At 39.0% G+C, this 20,328-nt stretch overlaps 3 protein-coding genes across 5 annotated transcripts in view; all 3 read right to left on the reverse strand.

Moving 5' to 3' along the window:
- Positions 1-1,499: 1,499 nt before the first annotated feature.
- Positions 1,500-4,111, reverse strand: LOC115455153 (inhibitor of growth protein 5). Its single transcript, XM_030183838.2, has one exon. It carries the CDS (start codon positions 3,862-3,864, stop codon positions 3,040-3,042), a length of 825 nt encoding a protein of 274 aa, XP_030039698.2. The 5' UTR covers positions 3,865-4,111; the 3' UTR covers positions 1,500-3,039.
- A 4,362-nt stretch (positions 4,112-8,473) lies between these two features.
- Positions 8,474-10,170, reverse strand: LOC115455306 (pollen-specific leucine-rich repeat extensin-like protein 2). Its single transcript, XM_037437206.1, has 2 exons — positions 10,157-10,170; positions 8,474-10,052 (listed from the first exon to the last, which is right to left on the reverse strand). Exons 1-2 carry the CDS (start codon positions 10,168-10,170, stop codon positions 8,474-8,476), a joined length of 1,593 nt encoding a protein of 530 aa, XP_037293103.1.
- The window catches only part of LOC115441910 (wiskott-Aldrich syndrome protein family member 3), a 35,461-nt gene continuing 25,288 nt past the window's right edge, over positions 10,156-20,328 (reverse strand). For all 3 annotated transcript variants that reach the window (XM_037437082.1, XM_037437084.1, XM_037437083.1), the window contains exons 2-10: positions 18,634-18,792; positions 14,179-14,330; positions 13,314-13,582; positions 12,809-12,983; positions 12,307-12,441; positions 11,369-11,531; positions 11,026-11,150; positions 10,589-10,831; positions 10,156-10,464 (exon numbers count right to left, since the gene is read on the reverse strand). In XM_037437082.1, the coding sequence (XP_037292979.1) occupies positions 10,274-10,464; positions 10,589-10,831; positions 11,026-11,150; positions 11,369-11,531; positions 12,307-12,441; positions 12,809-12,983; positions 13,314-13,582; positions 14,179-14,330; positions 18,634-18,755 (1,575 nt within the window). In that variant the 5' untranslated portion in view covers positions 18,756-18,792 and the 3' untranslated portion in view covers positions 10,156-10,273. The remainder of the gene's footprint in view (positions 10,465-10,588; positions 10,832-11,025; positions 11,151-11,368; positions 11,532-12,306; positions 12,442-12,808; positions 12,984-13,313; positions 13,583-14,178; positions 14,331-18,633; positions 18,793-20,328) is intronic.

The raw sequence follows: 20,328 nt of genomic DNA on the forward strand, positions 1-20,328 counted from the left end.
TGATTGCAGAAATAATTTGAAATGCTTGAAGAAAATAATAATAGCTGGTGAATGACTATCTCGGTGGCGTAGTTGTATTGCTTTCGCGGTGCAACTGCCTTGCTGGGGTCTCGGGTCGAATCCCGTGTCGGTTAAAATCATATTGAGTGTTACTAGTTACTACTCAGTATCGGCCCGGAGTTTGGTCTTGTTCCCACTAATTGGCAAAGTAGAATTATTATGTTAATTTAATTTTTCTTGATGTTTTATATATTTCGAGTAGATAGCTTCTATTTTGCTGGAGGAGCACCTAAACATACAGCTTCAATGGATCTGTACACCGGACCGCACGGCGCGGTGACCAAAATCAGTTATCACCAGTACGATGGCGGACTAGTTACGCCATCTAGCGAATCTATCCAACAACAGGTATACTGGTGTACTAGACACATTTTTTTAAGAAATACTTAGTAATATCATTATTAATCTAAATAATAGGTGTTCCCTACGGCTTCGCCTGCCTAAAAAGCCTTTCCCGCTACAAGAGTCCTTCAGTCACTGTAGCGATTCATAACGCTACCTATACGACGCCAATGCCATTTCAGAAATCAGATATATCATTATTTCTCATGGGAGCACATTACCAGAATTATAAGTAGCCTATGTGTTAATCCAGGACATGATCTATCTGTATGTCAAATTAAATCCAAATCCATTCAACTGTTTTTGCGGTTACTTCTAACATCCAAACATTTTCACCAACTTTCGCATGTATAATATTATATTAGTAAGGAAAGTAAGGTAGCAGATTTTTGGGCCATAGGTGTAAAAACAACCATTATTCCCATTGTATACAGTTCCATAATATAGACTTAGTTTCCTTTACCATTTACAAAATGTCGCTTTTCGCATAACCATGGCATTTAAGAAGGTACTATTTTTGGAAACTTAATTGAATTGTACAAAATCTGATTTGTTTATTTTTATCTGTTGAAGCATCAACAAATTAAATATTATTTATCTCAATATTTTGCAATACATGTATCAATATGGTAAGATTCAGATTGCGCCACTAGATGGCAGGGCTTTCGTCATGCTCGTTCCCTATAGGAAAAATTTAAAAAAATCTATCACTTATACTAGTCTCCCGAATAACTATGTACTATTACTAAATATATTTACATACAATACATATACATAAGTATGGCGACGCCTTTGTCTCCTTTCAGGCACTTTTCCAGCTTTGTTAGATGTAGTAGAGGGTGTACCTATTAACTTACAATAAACTTCTTTGGTATTTGGCAGAAAAATGTAATATCATTACCTGACCCAGGTTTTAAACCAAACAGGCCAGTAGTTATGCGCAATATGCCAGGTACTCTAACTATAAATACTCTATTGCAATGAGTTTAAATTTGATCTAAAATAAAATAAGAATTTCGACTCGGTATAATAAAAAGGTAATGCTGAAAAGTATTCTCAGATATACTCTACAATGATAATAAAAAAAAAAATACATAAAAATATTTACACATCACATGTTTATTAAAACAAGTCTAGATGTAACAAGATACAGTAACATGTAATATCTGTCCCAATGTTTATTAATGATACTAAACAATATTAATTAATTAAGCACTTGGCCACATTGTCATTATTGTGAGCAACATTAAATAAAACATTAAGAACCTTTCCATATATTTTATTGAATGTTTCAAATCATTTTTTTTGGAATTAAATAACACACATTTTCAACACATTATTGAACTAAAGAATTATAATATTAAATCAATGTGAGTGGTTAACTATTTGAAGTATCTGAAGAAGGAATAATATTCCTGTTGCTATTAAACAGTATTACTTACTTTTACAGGTAGTAAAAATAAATGAAACAAAAATACGTACTTCATTTAAAAATCAATCTACTCTATGCTATTGCAAACTTCAGTCATTCAAGTTCAGATTAACATTATAATTAAACACTAATTGTGGCAATAAAATGTATTTTTCTAGCTATTTATAGTATGTACAGATATTGTCTGCAAACCACGGAGAAAATGAAGCCCCATATATAATAGCTGCTGATAGATTAATGTCAAATCCTTGAATAATACTGCTTACATAAATAGTGAAAGTAAATTTACATTCATGTCCCAATAACGAAAATGACCCAGTTCACAAACTGCATGTAAATAAACTCAATATTGGCATGTAACTTTATTGATCATTGCAATTTTGGAAAAAAAAACAATAAAAAGAATAAATTATGAAAAAATTACACACAGATTGCTTTTAATTTCAGTAGCTTGCACCTTTATAAAAATATAATTGCTTATTACATAAAATTGTTATTTTTCCTTAATGATATTAAGATGTGTTTCGATGAAGGCATTTTACACAAAGGTCAACAAAAATGTTCTATTGACCCATGAGGGATCTGCATTATAATCATCTTCCATAGAATTATTGCATAATAAATGCTAATAAGGCCTGAAATGTTGAATTTCACCTAACTTAAATATCTATTATCATCTATTATGTACCCTAGGATAATATATTAAATTTATTTAACAATATATCAACATGTTGATTGCATAAACACTTTTCAAATACATAATATATTCTCATATTATTTCTTCTCTAACATAATGACTAATGCCATCCACATGTGTCACACAGTCTCATATATTAATTGATTTCATGAAATTGAAAACCATTGGACAACAACCAACATGTCATTCAATATTAATACAGTTTTAGGCCTAGGCTACTTTAGATAACTTCTTAGAAAGCCAGTTAGCAGCATTGCTATTCACAGAAATTCAGGTGGAAACCTGACTGTTTTATACAACTAATAATATTTTTGTTATAAAACCTCTTTGTAATAATTCCTTTGTACAAATATGTATAAAAGACTTATCTATGTAGATAAAATATTACATCACATTTCTTTACAATATTTTAGTATAGGTTTCGTTTAACAGCTATAGGAAATCACTTAACTTCTTTCTTAACAGTCACAGTCTTTTCTGCGGGTTTAACGGGTGGCTTCACTGTGGATCATTTTTTTTTTCTATCTTGCGTACACTTAGGACAGTACCATTTACCTTTGGGCTTTATTTTAAGGTCAACACAGGCAAAGTGGAACCACTCAATGGGGCAGTCAGGGTTATCACAGCCAATCATCTCTCCGTATGATACTTGGTGGCAGAGACAATATGTAGGTTCATTAGGATCTACTGGCATATCAAGCACATCACTAGGATGTGCCATGCCTGCAACCGAATCCAGATCAGCATTTTCTTCTTGTTCTTTGGCAGCACTGGCGGTGGCAGTGGCTCCCTTCCGTTGCACCTTCTTCTTGGCAGCAGACCTGCCCGTGGCGGCCGCGTCGTCCTCGCTAGACGCACCAGCGCGTTTTTTCTTGCCCGTAGTTGCTGCGGTCTTGTCGCCGCCCTTGTGTTTTTTCCTACCTTTTTTGACGGTCGTTGTGTTGGTCTCTTGGTCCGCGGCAGCTTGCTGTGCCGCACGAGCACTCATTACTTTTTCTTGTATCTCTGATTCGAAACGTGCGAGGTCTGAATCCAAGCGACGAATGTGTTTGTCCACTAACTCGTAGGTTTGTATCGCAAGTTGTACTTTATCGTCGCCGTATTCTTTGGCTTTATTAAATAATCCTTGGATGGTATTTACCTTTTCTTTCTTCGTTTCCTCGTCCATTTTTGGGATATTAGGGAGCAACTCGTCGGCCATAAGGTCAATTGTCCTCATTAAACCATGAGCGCGGTCGTCTAGATCCCGCATCAGTTTGAAATTTCTTTGCAATTCTATCGGCAAATGCTGAAGACTGTCTAAATAATGCTCCAGATAAAGTGCTGAAGTCATTTTGCAAGATTTTTAAGACGACGCGAAAATGAAAGTTCAATGCAATATGACAGAAAATATTAATATTCCGATTTCCGAAGACAGCAATGCCAATAATATACACTTGAAATAATTAACACTAAAAGTGCTTTCGCTCTTCTTTACATTTATTTCAATATTATACAAAAACTAGCAAATTTTCAATATGCACTTGCATTCTCATTCAAGCTCAACAAGCAAGCGAACGTATTTACCAGTGTTACTAGAAAAAAAAATCAAGAATCAATTTTTACTACAAAAAAAATCTAATAGTCGTCATTTTCAATCACATCACACAATCACATTTATTATACTCAAGATATTTTTTTAAACTATGTCCTTATTTCGCAAATCAAAATTTTACAAAGTACTTATATCACTCTATGAAGCAAAACACTAATCACAGTATCATGCCAAGATGAGAAACATAAATTGAATATATTGTAGACAAAGAAATACTGCAAGCGTGTATGTATTTATAATAATGCTTCGTGAATAAAATTTATTATATCAGTAACATTCTGAGATAGAAATATAAACTTAAAGTGAAACGTGCATAAAATAAATTGCGCAGTAAAACGTCACGCTTTTCAGAGACGCAACGTAACGATTGCATATCTCTTATAATATTTTCATACTGGGGGCCTTAAGTATATGATAATGGAATTCTAAAGAGTAAACTCTAACGTAACATAAACGTCATGAATAAGATGATTATGATCTAAGGATTGTATAGACATAGCCACTAACAAGGAGATAAATTATTATTATATCACCAAGCACAAGTCCCTTGAAGTAAAAATTTTACAGAAAATAAATTTCAGTTTAGGTCCAAACTTTATTATTTGGCAACCCAATTTTTGCATAAAATCGATTATGAACATTGATCTAAGAATCGATTATTAGATTCGGTTTCCCGACTTCTAAATTATTTATAGGTATTGTTCTAAGGAAACAGAAACAACTTTTATCTTGTTCATATTTAAAATTAGAGATGTTATTGAAAAAAAAAAGTCTATAGTGAAAAGCACTGATAAATGGCAACTGCGAATATGTGCTGTCAAATGTAAATGTAAATTCAAATTGTCACGCCGGCTGTTATTTAAATTTTCTATGATACAGCCAAACAAAATTAATTGGATTGGATTGAAAAATGTGAAAATCGGAAATCAAGAAGAATGTATTACTTATCCTCGCAATTTTTTTAATTTGGGTATCCTCTACTTTAAAATTATTACCGGTCAAAAACACTATTAAAAATTTGTGCAAACAAGACAAATTGTTTTCTTAATTTTTCTCATAGAAATGTTTCATAATTGCCGAAAATTCTTCCTGCATACGCGCAAAGCTCACACAAATATATCATATTACTAAGATCCCATTTGCAGCTTGCAAGCCTCTGTTGCAGGCCTTTAGAGTACAGGTGGAGAAGCCACATCTGGGTGCATCATTATACCAAATACTTGTATGTTAATCATCAGACATCACAAATACAATATTTGCAAAAGGTGCTTATACAAAAAACTATACAATAAGAATATTATTATTATGTAAGTATTCCAGGGCCTCATTCACGAATTCAAATAAGTAAATGTATTTGACAGTAACTATAGTACAACTAATGTATATAGTACTTACACATTTTGGGAGCATAAATTAGACTTTATTTGGTTGGCTTAAATCTACCTTTACGTAATGAGTAGCATTTACTTCGAAATTGTGAAACAGGTCTTAAGGATTGTTATTTGTAAGTTTCTATTGAATTTTGTTGTGATGGTATTACTTAATCCATATAATAAATCTGTGATCAATAATCTTCCTAGCCCCTTTTACAATTACTTTTGAGATACATGCCCTTTCAAATGATTGCAGCTTGCGGTAAATCTTTATCCTACAAATTCATTTATGGCTTGAAAACTAAAATCCTGTCAAGTTTCGATTCAAATTTACACTTGGCTAATGGGTTCGCAAGTATATGAACATGCTTATATACAACCGCAAACCAATTAATAGCTGGTCATCGAAGACAAGAAATCAACTAGATAGCCTCTTAGACAGCCTTCTATCTCAAACAGTTGGGACAGTAAACATCACTTCCTATACAGGACTACACCCAATTGCAAAGAGAATTATAATATCCCAATTGTTTTCCTGCATGTCATCTCTTAAATTATGTCCAAAAAAATGTACCATAAAATATCACGAAACTTACAAAATTCATAATGATGTGACATATAGACTTTTATAAATTCGTTTATTATACCTTGATATTTACACATTAGATAACTCTTATGGTTACTAAAATTGTAAATAAAACGACAAACATTATTTTTAACTTATATTGTATTAGCAAATAAACAATTTATAAAATATTCTCTTACACGACAATGACATCATAGTCCGGAATACAAAGCATTTTACCTGTGATACGTCCATTACTTACAACGCGGTCTTACAAGTATTGCTAATGGCCAAGTAGTCACCACCCCAGACATTCACAAACATTTATAAGTGTGCACATAACTTATTCGTTTCAATATGCATTTTATATACTCCGTCATAAACAATGGACTTAAAACGTATTATGATGGACTATCGATTACAACAACTTGCATCAAATTTTTTTATATTAAAAATTATAAACATTTAAGAAAAAATGCAAATAAATAATTAGCAATTTGCCAAATTACGGCAAAATATAAAGGCGTTTACATAATCTACATAATATAAAACATGCTTTATTTATTTCCTTATGTCTATAATTACAAATGCTTAGTCTAATCATTGTGTTCATATACGTACTATACTACACAATACACGCTGCTCCAAGGAAATATTGCGCAACACAAGTGAAACGTATCCGCGGAACGCGAATGGAACCCGAATCAATCAGTATCAACAGTGACTCAGGCATTGTCCACACTGCCGTGTTATTTACAAAATGGCGGGATTGACGACTTATCAAATTATACAAGTAATCAAACATTTCCGAACTAAATAACTTACGAGCATTACGTCAACTTTAACTTTGCCAAGCAAAAGGAATATTCTGCACATTACCTATAAAAAAATAACACAAGGTACATAAACCAGTAAACTTACTTCTAGATACAACACTACATATTTAGAATACAAATACAATTTGGTACACATTCGTTGCTCATTTTAATATATAAAACACATTACAACACAGTTGCGGGGCCAGTGAGCAACTAAACATATCGGAATGTTTCATAATTTTAAATGTACACAGAAAAGCATTCGCACGAAGGAGCAATTTGAAAGAACACCTTGAGATTCTTCCCTTATTATATTTATATAGAATACATGATAAACCAATTATATAATTTCCTATGCGATGAATACAAACATGTAATATTATAATATGGAAGTTATTGGTTTTACATGAAAATATACAATGGATAAAATTGGCACTACATACGCAGGTCACAATATATGAAATTACAAAAATCGTCTTTATAGTTATTTTAGAAATGCACTCTTATATGTAGATACAGGCATCTAAATATTATTTTTTGGCTCTGATGAAACCTTTTGAATTGTAACACAATATTATAAGCAGTATAATTATAATTCTCAAGTAACAATATTTACTCAAACTCAAGTCAAGCATCCTGGAAATGAAATTAACTTCGACTAGCAACATCTTTATCCTGTTTCGTTAAGCGTTTTAGTTCGAATTTTACACAAATTATAATTAATCTCAGAACACAAATTCACAACCGTTTATGTAAAACAGTATTTTTGTAGTTTCGGATGTTGCTACCAAGCTAAAGCACCTAAGGGTCAGATTGTGCTCGGGCCGGGCCGTCGATACAAATATACAGAACACGTAATTGACATAAAACAATGCTTTCAATACTTGGCCAACATAAAAATTACGATTGCTAGATACTTTTATAAAATATTTTAGAAGGAGGATAATAGATTATTTTCATCTACAATCTAACTATTTCCATAACTACTGTAATTGCATATTTATTTTTGGTTTAATATAAAACAAATATTATATTCCTACTCAACTCTTCACTAGTCTATCGGAAAACTTTTTCGATTTAACATTAATATTGATTTGTCACGCCATACTGATTATGTAATTATAACATATAATATTCCGTGCACAGCACCTTAATTACCCATTAATGTTGTGGAAGCCAATTTCCAAGTTGAATACTCAATGTACCACACCCATTATCACAATAATCGTGCACGGAATATTCAGCGAGAGGATCTTGAGTACACGGACGGTGCGCGCTTTTATTGCTCCTAAAAGCGCGCTCGTTCATCGTAATCAATAACATAACTCAACCTCATCATTCATTCATTTGGACGCCAGTTTCATAGCCAACGTTTCTTCATTATCAGGTTGTTTCACTATGTTAATTGTTTAATCACAAGCATTTCTATCTGTCTCACGACCTCGGTGACCGAATTATTCGGTGTGCACAATTTTATTCGCCAATAGAGCTAATATTTTGGATCGGGCAGATCGTCCTCGCTTCTGGTTCCGAAGCGAGCAGGCCACGTGTCAGGACAACCACAGCAGCGGGCCGCGCAGGCAGCGCGCCCGCTACACGAGCGTCTCGTACTTGTCGAGCACGTGCGCCTGCTCGTTCTCGTCGCCGTGCGAGCGCGAGCGAGGGCGCGCGGCCGCCGCGGCCACCGCCTCGCCGCCGGGCTTGGCGCGCGTCTTCTTGTCATGTCCGCACGTGCATGCAACCGACGCCTGTCGCTTCAGCGTGTGCGCGCGCGCGCCCGCCCACTGCGGGTCGAGAGACTCGCTGCGCGCGTACCCGTGGCGACGCCCGCGCAGCGTGCCGCCCACGGCCGCGGCCGCAACAGCCGCCGCCGCCGGCCCCGAGCCCGCCTCGTGTGCGGAGCGTGAGGACTCACTGCGCACGCACAGCGCTCCACCGGCTCGTCTGAACGAGTCGAGAACCCTTTCCTCTATTTCCTCGATGTCCTTCTTCTTCACGAGCCAAATCTCTTCAGAACCCCTCGTGAAGTAGCTTGAACCTTTACTTACCGAATGACGCTCCTTGTTTCGGAATTTACAGGACCTGAAATCATTTGCGGTGGGTCCATCTTCTTCAAACTTGGGCGGTTCCCGTGGGCGGGCTGGATCTGGCGAAGCCACGTTTCGGAATGCGGTGCCATGCGAAGGGAAGCGGTCAGCTATTTTGGCACCCAAACTCGGAGAACGAATCGTCACCTCGGCAGGTGATGAGAGTGGTTTGAATTCTGGTTTTATTATTTTCTGGGGCTCTGCACGTGGTTTGTCGACATCGGTAGGGATTTCATTTCGTTGCCACCGAGCCGCGACGGAATTCACCGAATTGTGAGGTACGAGATCAAAATGCGCGGCTTCTTTAAAGGGTGTGGCGGGCTGCGATGACTCGTCTCGCGAGCGGCCGCGCACGGACCCGGGCCGAGAGAGACGACCTGCACTGGCACTTGCATCTTCAGCCGCCTTCTCAAATTTCCTAATCTTATCACCGACCCCGTTCGACTCTTCATCTTTTGACTTATTCAATTGTTCGTTTTTAGTGGCATCATCTTGATTTTCGTTTTTATCAATTGGCGTATTGACTTCAGTTGCAACCAGCGACAGTTTTTCTGCACGCGGTGGCGCCTCCCTCACTATGGAATTTTCCCTTTTAAGGGTTCTTGTAATAGTATTTTCTTCCTCTTTTAAATCCGTCTTTACATTTTTAAAAACGGTTGACGGTGGAGAATTGTTCTTTTTAGGAGGCGAAATTGCTTTTTCGGTGGGAGGGGTGGGATCATCTCTAGAGAGCGGCGGTGACTTCACCATTGGAGGCGACATATTCATCATTTTAGGGGGCGATCCGTTGGCTTTTCCAGTCGGTGAACTGGCAATTTTGAAAGCGTCCGATTTGATCAAAGAGGAAGACCGTTGATTTTTTGGTGGAGATGGATCCTTTTTTAAGGGAGTAACATTTTTAGTCCGAGGTGCGTCTATAATTTCCTCTCGTCGTGAAGAAAGTGGTGGCGAAACAACCTCTTTGGGAGGAGACGCCTCCTTCTTCCATGATGCGGCGCTCAGCGGCGGCGATAGCACTTCTTTCGTCGGAGACGACGCATGTTTAGGAGGAGATGCCTCTTTCTTAGGCGGCGAAGCGACCTTTCTTGGTGAACCCACACGAGATACGGGCTCATCCACTTTCCTAAAGGCCTCCGCCCGCGCCTTTTGTGCCTCAATGTCGCGGCTGAGAAATGAAGAGTTCCTGACGTGGCATCCGTCATCATCGGCGTCCGCGGTATCGGCGGGCGCGGGCACAGGGGCGGGGGCGGAGGCGGCGGCGGGCCGGGGCCGGTCCGTCGCCGGGGCGCGCGGCGAGGCGCGACGTCACGCTCGGGACTCGGTCCACTGGTCCGAGTCGTCCGAGTCCGACTCGCCGCCCGAGCTGGTGTCGCTCAGCTCCACGGCCACGCGCCGCGCCAGGATCGATGCCACGTCCAAGAATGGCGCGCCGCGGAGCGTGTCGTACCGGCCCGTGTTCTCGTCGCACCGCTTCTCTACTTTGCGCAATTTTATACCTGTCGAATAATTTATTGCTATTATTATGGCGGAATAATATTGTGGGCAGATTAAAATGTTAAATAACGATATTCCACAAGAAAGAAATTGTGGTTATTTTAGGTTCAGGGAGATAGCACATACCGTCGCGGATAGCCTTGAGCAGGTCGGAGCGCGGGTCCGGCTGCGGGTCGGGATGTGGGCGCGGCGGCTTGAGCGCGGAGGCGCCGCGCAGCAGCGCGCCCGGCGACGGAGGCCGCGGCCGCTCCTCCTCGCACAGCGCCAGCGGCGGCGGCGGCGACGGCGGCGCGGGCGGCGCGGGGGGAGCGGGCGGCGCACCCACCGCCGCCGGCACGCCCGGATCCACCTCCTCCGATGACATCATTCCTGCACAACACAACATTATACAGATACCTATATGTATACACATGGTTTGAGCTATTTTTAGTCCATTGTGTATTAGCTCCTATATTATTAGCCGGGTAAAATTCTTATTTAGATTTCTACTTATTTACACACCAAACAAGTAAGTCGAGCCATTTTGATTAGTGTAGGCTATAATTTACAAGTTAGGTAAGTACCTATAACGGCGTGCATGTGGTCGAGATGCGCGTCGAGTGCGGTGCGGTGCGGCGGCGAGGCACCGTTGAGCAGTGGCGGCGGCGACGTACCCTCCGGCGGAGGTGGCGGTGGTGGCAGCGTCGACCTATAAACAAAATATCAGTTTATAATATGTCTGAACGAGTCGGCAAGGTATAATAATACAGTTTATGTGTCCCAGTTATGATTTAATGCAACGTCAGTAAAGCAAACACATCAGGAAACACCTCATTCTGTACATGTCATGTATGTATATAAGAGAAATGAGTCTAAAACCAATCAAGAAGCATCTTACAAGTTGATGAGCGCGTTGTGTGATTATACCTGGTGGGAGTGTGCAGCGCATGCGCGGCGGGCGGCGCGTCGTGCGCGAGCGCAGGGGGCGCGGGGGGCGGCACGGAGGGGCGCGGCCGCCGCGGCGTGCCCGCCATGCTGCCGCCGTAGATCGGCTCCGTCACCGACCCGTACGGACTCTCCTCCGCCACCACTGCAACAACACACAAATTTTGAATACTTAAATTCCTAACATTTAAAATAAAATACTTTATTTATCACGTAGGCGAACAAAGTTGCACTTATGATACGTCAAAACAAAGCATAAGAATAATTATTATTATTTCTAAACAACTATTAAAATTACTTACATAACTATGGACATTTTAAATTAGGGATAAAATTTATACTTAAGACAAGGTACAAACCGAAGTAACCAGCTCGGGCTGGCAAGTAGGGGGAAATAGAAGGGTAACGCGTCGCATTACAATAACTAATGACCATATAGAACTCCAGATATAAATTTGAAGACAGAAAAGATTTGCTAAAATATTAGCATAATCAGAAGAATTATTCATAATCTATAAGGATTAAAAAGCGGCGATAGCCTAGTTGGGTGTGGAACGGACTGCCGAGACGAATGTTCAAATCCCCAAGGGCACACACCTCTGACTTTTCTAAAAAATCATGTGTGTATTATTTGTGAATTTATCGTTCGCTTTAACGGTGAAGGAAAACATCGTGAGGAAACCTCCACATCCGAGAAGTTCTCTATAGGAATTTCGAAGGTGTGTGAAGTCTACCAACCCGCACTAGGCCAGCGTGGTGGACAAAGGCCTAATCCCTCTCAGTAGTAGAGGAGGCCCGTGCTCAGCAGTGGGCAAGTATATAATACAGGGCTGATATTATTATTATTATTATAGGGAAGGCCTATGTTCAGCAGTGGATCTTATGTGACTGATGATGGTGATAATCAGAAGTGAGCATACCGTGTCCGTTGCCAGTGAGCCTGGTCCTGTTGTTCTGCTGGTTCTCTATCTCTATGGAGTTGGGTCGCGCCGGCTGCGCGGACGGCGGACGGTTGTGCGAAGTCGCTCTGTACCCGCCGTCCGTCACCGTCGTGGCTGCAATCGTGTTACAACTGAGTATCATATACATATTGACTTTCTATTAATTGTAAATAATACTTTACATATTTGCATTTTTTTTATAGCTTCATACTTGCCATTATTGTTATTTTTAGGGACCATATAAACTTTTAATTTGATCGCTTCCACTTTGATTTGTATGAATTTTAGAACAATATAATAGCTTAAAGCTTTACATTGGCGTAGCTCGTCGGCCTTATTACAATATTTATTGGGGGCTCCTCTTCAGAGCAGTGCATTTTTTGGGCGCCCGATTAATTTTAACATAAGTATGGGCCCTTAAAGCGCTGGAGCCTCGTATCAGCAGTAGCTGCGGCCTTAACTGTATGGTAGTGATACTGACTGCCGTAGACGGGGTCCGGGCGGTATATCTCTGCGTTGTAGTGGTGGTGCGCCTGTATGAACACCTCGCCGCGGTTGATGGCGATCTCCTTGTGCCGCTCGCGCGTGGTGTTGAGCGCGCGCACGCGGCGCGTGGCGCGGCCCTCGCCGCCGCTGCCGCCGCGCGGCTGCCGCACCTGACACACCACACATCTTAAATAACTCTTATTTCGTTTGAACAAGGTCGAGTATATATTGATAAATACTGCTTAGTAACTAACAAGTAACACGTGGCTAAAATTAAAGACGTTACTCATAAATGTTGTATTCACTTAATTATACAATGTCTTGCTTCTTTTGCAGCTAAAAATCACTCGAGATAACAAGATGAAATATTGTTTACTTAGTACTTTTTTTACTGCTCCTTTACCAGGGCCTCGGGTAATCACATTGATCCTCCTTCTTAACCTTCACAAAAGAACGAGATTCATAATTCCACTGATTATTTTTTCACACCAGTAACTTACCTTCTTCCCCCTATCGTGCTGTATGCGCTCCGTGTCCTGCAGCATCTCGCGCCGCCACAGCTCGAAGAAGTAGTCCGGGTCGGTGTAGAACTTCCTCGCGTCGCGGCCGTCGTCGCGGAACTCGTTAAGCCGCTCGAGCGGCGGCGGGCGGTCGCAGCGCGCGTACGTGGCGAGCATCGCCGACGGCATCGTGTTGCGCGAGAACAGCTGTTGCTGGAACGTACGCGCCGAGCGGAACGCCTTGCGCATCTGTATGTCTTGCAGCGACACTGGAAAACACGGACATAATGAGTGTTAATATTCTGTTGCCATTTAATGTTAGATACAAAGTAATCAAAATGTTTCGATTCTTGATTAAGGAAGTTAATTTCTAACTCTAACAAGCCTTATACTTAACGACATAATAAAATATCGGAACTCAAACTGTGTATTACTAATACCGCAACATTCAGTTAATTGTGATATTGAAATAAATACCATTGTTATTAAAACTATTTGTATAAATCGTACTAATAAAATGATTTCTCATCGGTACATACAACATAGTATAGAAAACAACTGGTAGTTTCTGTACAACTTTACAATCTGTTATAACTTTATTAGCTGATTAATGAATACAAAAATATCAAGGGCGTGAACAAAAATAAGCAGTCCATCATCTTAGGCCGTCCGCCATATTGGATTTAGAATGACTTCCCTTAGCTAACCATCCATTATCATCGTAACTAAACGTGTGTGTGTATAATTTCATCTAAATCTATTAGGATAACTGCTGTAACATACATCTGCAAGATTGGACACGAACATACATACATACGAACATTGCAAGTTAAATAAAAGCTCGTAAAAAACACAAAAACCTCACCTTCTTCAACGCCAGAGTCGAGCTGAGTGACCTTGATCGCGAGCCTGTCTATCCTGGCCTGCAACACGTTGGTCCTCTCGGCGAGGTTGGTGGCCTCGCGCGTCAGCTCGCCGAACATGTCCTCAGCATGTTTAGACAAAGACGACAGCTGCCTGCAATGCACCGTATTAAAATGAATATTCATTATGATTTCTGATGTTAACGCGAATGTTAGACTTTAAAATTTGACTATTTTTCGGATTTTATTGCGGTTTTTTATATTATAATTTTCTGCAAACAACTCTATGACTGCAGCTTTCATGGTCATGGAAGACTGAGGTGTTGGAGGTCCAAAAAGTCAAAGTTACAATATCTACCTGCATTCAAAAGTTATAATTTTTTTTCTTTTTTGCTATTACCGGTCCGATCTACGCAAAATGAATTCGGTATTTATTAAAAATAGATACGGGTAAAATAAGAAGATTAAAACCGCAATAAAATCCTAAAAATAGTTGCATTTTAATGAATAAATTCCTTGTTGGAATATAACCTCTTGTTTATGGAACTCTTTTTTTTAACACGGTGAAATCTATTAAGGTATTTCTGACGGAATTGCCGGTTCAAAGCGTCCTTCTGAATAAAACCCCGCCATAGTCTCTAACAATCACGGCAAGCAGATTTCTGCTAATTAGGAAGCTGGATTTGAAATATTGCCGCTATAATAAATGCCTCGGAAGTTGTTGTGCAATATATTGCTGCGAGAACTTACTAGTCTAAATTTAGTGTAAGATAAACTAGCCACAGATGTTACATCAGACGATGATGCGTAAAGTTATACCAGCCTGACCAATTTTCTTCTTTAGGTATTTCAATAGTCTTACATTAAAATTTAGGTGCCATATTAAAATAGTCTTACAATAAAAAGTGGCCTATTAATAAATATAAAACACAAAATGGAGAGAGAAAAGTTGTATCGTAATAAAAAATGATTAATTAATCTTATCTATTCCTGGTACACTCCAATGATATTCACAATGTTGATAGCAGTATATATTATAATTAAATATATTTTTATAACGTATATAGCGTATAGGTATTATACCATAATATCAGCCCTATGTTATATACTGTCCCACTACTGGGCACGGGCCTCCTCTACTACTGAGAAGGATTAGGCCTTAGTCCACCACGATGGCCTAGTGCGGATTGGTAGACTTCACATACCCTCAAAATTCTTACACACAACTTCTCAGGTTTCCTCACGATGTTTTCCTTCACCGTTAAACCGAGCGATAATTTACCAATTAAGTTTACCAACAAAACCCATAAAACTTTTTAGAAAAGTCAATGGTGTTGCCCTGGGGTTTTGAACCTGCGGTCAACTAGGCTATCGCCGCTTCAAATATCGCGTATAAAACAGGATAATTGCGACATCACGTTACTAAATGAAGCCACATGCTTATCTTAATGAAAATAACACTGTACAATAAGTTACTCAAACCGCAGACGTCAAATAAAAAAACTGCAAGTTTTGAACAAAATAAGTACTAATAAAAGGAAATTACAAAATTTAAACGCCCTAATGCAACTTCTACACTACTCTTAGATTTTGTCGCAGCGGCATCAGTGCACCTGCAGAAATATACTCACGCACACGGCATATTCGCACTAAACAAGAAAATTATCAATAAATCAGAAACGCAAAACTGGGATATTTGGTGAAAATATTCGTTACGCACGGACTCTTGGCACAATATTAGCAAAGGTACAAACGAGTATGTAGTTTCATTTATTAACGCAATGTCAAAATGATTCTTTTTTAATTTAAAAATTATGTTCACTAAATACAACCGAAGGAAGGCGCTATAACACTGATAAACTTTATAATTAAAAACCAAACACGTCTCTATGACATCGAATTAAACACAATTTAATTACTAACATTACGATCAGACCAGCATAACCGAACGACTAAAATGTTAATTGTAATAATTACCGATCAAACATACTAAACATTCAATTGTTTTTAAATATCATCATATTTATAAACAAAATGGTTCTACATGTATTATTCAGTGCACAGCGAAGGCATGACGGCTGACGTCATGTGGTGTATATTATTAACGTAATATTATAGCGTCAGGTATCGGTCCAACGTAAGTAAGGAATACGAGGTGATCTCTACTAATATATAAAGCTGAAGAGTTTGTTTGTTTAAGCGCGTTAATCGTTAACTTTGAAAATTTTTCACTAATTAGCAGCTACATTCCTCCTGAATTTTATATACTTTTATCCCGGGAAAATATAAAACAGGACGTTTATCCCGGAATACCTTTTTGACGCTGACGTAGCCGCGAGCAAATGCTGATACACAATATAAGGAAAATTTAATTTGTTTAATTGCAGAGTAAACAATTTCAGGATAATGGATGGTTATTTCTTGCTTTATTTCAAGCTTTAATAATGTTATTTTACGCTTTAAGACATATAATTATCATAATATTTCAATTATTCCTTCGTGACCTAACGCCTAAATACCACAGACAAAGAGAGCCGTCATATTGTTTATAAATTGACACATTTTTTTTTTAGAACCGCTTTTTTGACCAATAATAACATAATGACTGCCTCGGTGGCGTAGTTGTATTGCACGTCCGGTACAATAGCGCTCTGAGGTCCTGGGTTCGAATCCCGGGTCGGGTAAAGTGATATTTGGGTTTTTCTGCTCAGTATCAGCCCGGAGTCTGGAATTTGTGCCCGATATGGCGATAGGCTCGCCCCCTATCACATCATGGGACGGAACATACTTGGCGAAAAGTGGGTGCCCTAGCTGCGCCTCTGCATACCCCTTCGGGGATAAAATGCGTGATGTTATGTATGTATGTATGTAATAACATAGTAAATAAAGTCACATATTATTAGCTAATAGTCCACTCATATTATTCCATGCAACATCTGTTTTATATCCTTACATAAAAGTAATTTTGAATAACAAATTAATTAGGCTATTCCGGAGATTTTTTCAGTCGAAAAGTACACAATTAGAATAAGTCACAAAACGTTATTTGCCCGAAATTCCTAAAGCCAAGGTGCCCACGTACTCAGCCGAATAACTCCACGCAATGCTTTTACCTTTCGCGATAACTTTGAACCAAGGATTGATTGAAATAACTTTTCTTCGGCAAGTGTTAGGATACTAATATTTATTTTACTGAAAAAGTTTTATACGGACTATATCTTTTCAAAAGAATTGCGGAGAATCGTATGAAATATTATTGATTACTTCCTAACCGAATTTCGACCACGGCCGCTTAAATCAACGGAGATCAGTCAAGTACGCAGGACATATAGTGCACAAGTGTGTGCGCAATACACAGGTTGCACTCTCTGTTCCTTCACTCTCATAGTCCGGTGAGACGGCAATCCACCATGACCGGAGATAGATCAGGCGCAGAACCAACAGCTTTACATGCTTTCCGAGTCACGGGGATCACACCACCAACTTCCTGACTCCGAGATGCGACTGAGTACTTTTTTAAGATGAAAAACCCAGTCACAATTATTTTGGCCTGATCCGGGATTCGAACCCAGGACCTCAGCGTGGTAGTTGTACCGTGTACAATTACAACTACGCCACCGAGCCAGTCAAGTCTATGAAATATATTTAAGCATTATACGTATAGGTAGCTTGTAGGAGGAAATGCAACACTTGATTTACATACATATGTGAGCTAATTCATAAACCCAATGCTAATGAAGGAACTCCTTATTAACGACAATGTGGCGCGTGCAAACCTAATACCTCGGGTTTTTATTCCCACAACATTGCACTGTGAAATAAACTCTATCTCTCGGCTCCCCTCTCTTTCTCTCTTCTAAGCTATAAATCCCACTTGATGGAGGGATTTCGGTTATTATGACAGACATTTTAGGGTTTAAACAGACGCGCGCCCGGCATTGGTCTGAGGCAGGCTTTTGAAAAATGATGTGCACCTAAATATTTCAGTCTGTTTATTAAATAAATATACATTTGATTATTAAGTACTTGTCATTATTATTATCTATTGTCATTGACTAACATGTAAGTGGTAATCATTACAGCTATTTACTTTAGACAGCCATGTTTCATTGAATGTTAATCAATTACAGGAATATCTGTTATGATCATTAAGAGATGGTCGTATGTGTATGCGCATGCTAATAATTTAAAACTGAGGAAAAGAAGCATTGCGATATTCGAATCGGAGTCGAAGACGAATACAGTCGTCGAAGAACATACCATAAACCCGTCATTTGTACTGCACTTATCATCATTAGCAGAATGGTATAATTATGCACAAGAATAAAATACTTGCAAAATACTGACCCGATGAATAACTACCATCGGGTCTGATATAGCCCTATTTTGTTTTAAGATTAAACGTCTTAAATCATTGTTCCAAGCAACTAACAATAGCAACTAGCAACCAGTTGTACCTGACAGTGTTAGCGAGCGTGCCGTTGGTGACCGCCTCCAATTCGGAGGGCACGGAAAGTCGCTCGGGCACGGTGCCGCGCGACACGTGCACCGGCTCCACGCAGCGCTTCGGCAGCGGCATGGCGCGCCCGCACCGCCCGGCTACCTTGTCTGCATCACTGGAACAACACAATACACACTTAAATACAATGGCCATAGAGTATTGTTTTCATCTGAGAAGATGTTGCTGCGTAGAATGTTTTAAATATGGATTTTGTAAAGAACTAATAGATAGTTTAGCGAAGATCAAGCATGTCTTTTGTTTTTAATAATCGATCCCAATCTTAATCTTTAACCCTATCTCAGTAGTATCTCTAAAAAGTCATTAGCATGTGGAATAAAACTTTATTCTGATTGGTCCATTTTCACGATGGATCGTATAAAACGATTGAGATTGTATTGTAAACGGCGGATAGATAAATGGGCATTGTCTGTCATCAAGTGGGATTGCCGAAGCCTCGAGTACTTCATCCTCCTTCAAAGTCAAAACTAGAGTACTTCTTAAAGATGTGCAACTTCACCCATTTTCGTATTTACAACACACAAAAAAAAACATGGAATATTAATTAGTAAAGACTGACCCGTGAATACTGTGCCCCAAAACAGTTAATGAAATACGTTCTTGCTTTCAGTAAAACGGTGTATGCATTCGCGCATTCAACTGTAAATCCCGGAAAGAGCCGTTGTGAAACAAAGTTTGGCAGCTAGCTATTATAGCGCAAAAATATTGTAGGCCTATACAATTTTTCAGGGTCCAAAGTAAATATTGTACTCGATGGTGCGCAGTAAACGTAGAAAATATACGTTCAGATGAAACGACTAAACTGTAACCGATATTTAGGTCTGTATGTATCGTACCTTCACACAGTTTACCTTAATAATCAAGGAAAATACACATTATAATCCTTTAAAACAATGTTTTAGAAAACCATTAAGTATTCATAACTTAAAAAACCATAGGTATAGACAAATTATCTAAATATTTTTTGACATTGACAGTTTCGCTTTTATTGCATTTCTCCGTTTTCCGTCAATTTTCCTAGTAATTATTGGTTGTTAGGGCATGCGCACGCGCCGTGGCGTGACCGCCGCCATGCGTGAATACGTCGTGGAAGTGAATTAGGTACAAGTTTCTCTGTCGACGACTACCGACGTATTACGGAGAAACTGTAGAGGTAAATAAACGTAATGCGAACTTAATGGGAGACATTATACATCTGCAACTAAGTCAGCTTAATGATGGGGACTGGGCGATGCGTTAATTCGCAACAAACTTGAGGAGGAAGGTGGTAAGTACAAACATAAAAATCCTTGAGATTTCAAGCTTAATACAGCAGAGAACATCCCGGCAAAATGACTCACGCGCGTGAGTCGAGTCTCGAACCACCCATAGTAGTTTTTCGATTTGTAGTAAATCTGTGTATCTTGTTGTTTTCATTGTTGTATTGCACTGAATTGGATGCAGAATTAACTTCAAGCAATACAAATCAGTTAAGAATACATATTTTATTAATTTCCGTCATAAATATTCTATTACGTATTTATTAATTCCATATAAATACGACACGATAGCCACAGCACACTGGCATTAACTGGCATATTGTTACTAAAATGTCAATGCCATTTGAATGGCGTGCCAAATAAAAACAGCCTCT

Source organism: Manduca sexta, chromosome 10, assembly GCF_014839805.1.
Source record: "Manduca sexta isolate Smith_Timp_Sample1 chromosome 10, JHU_Msex_v1.0, whole genome shotgun sequence".
NCBI classification, from domain to species: Eukaryota; Metazoa; Arthropoda; class Insecta; order Lepidoptera; family Sphingidae; genus Manduca; species Manduca sexta.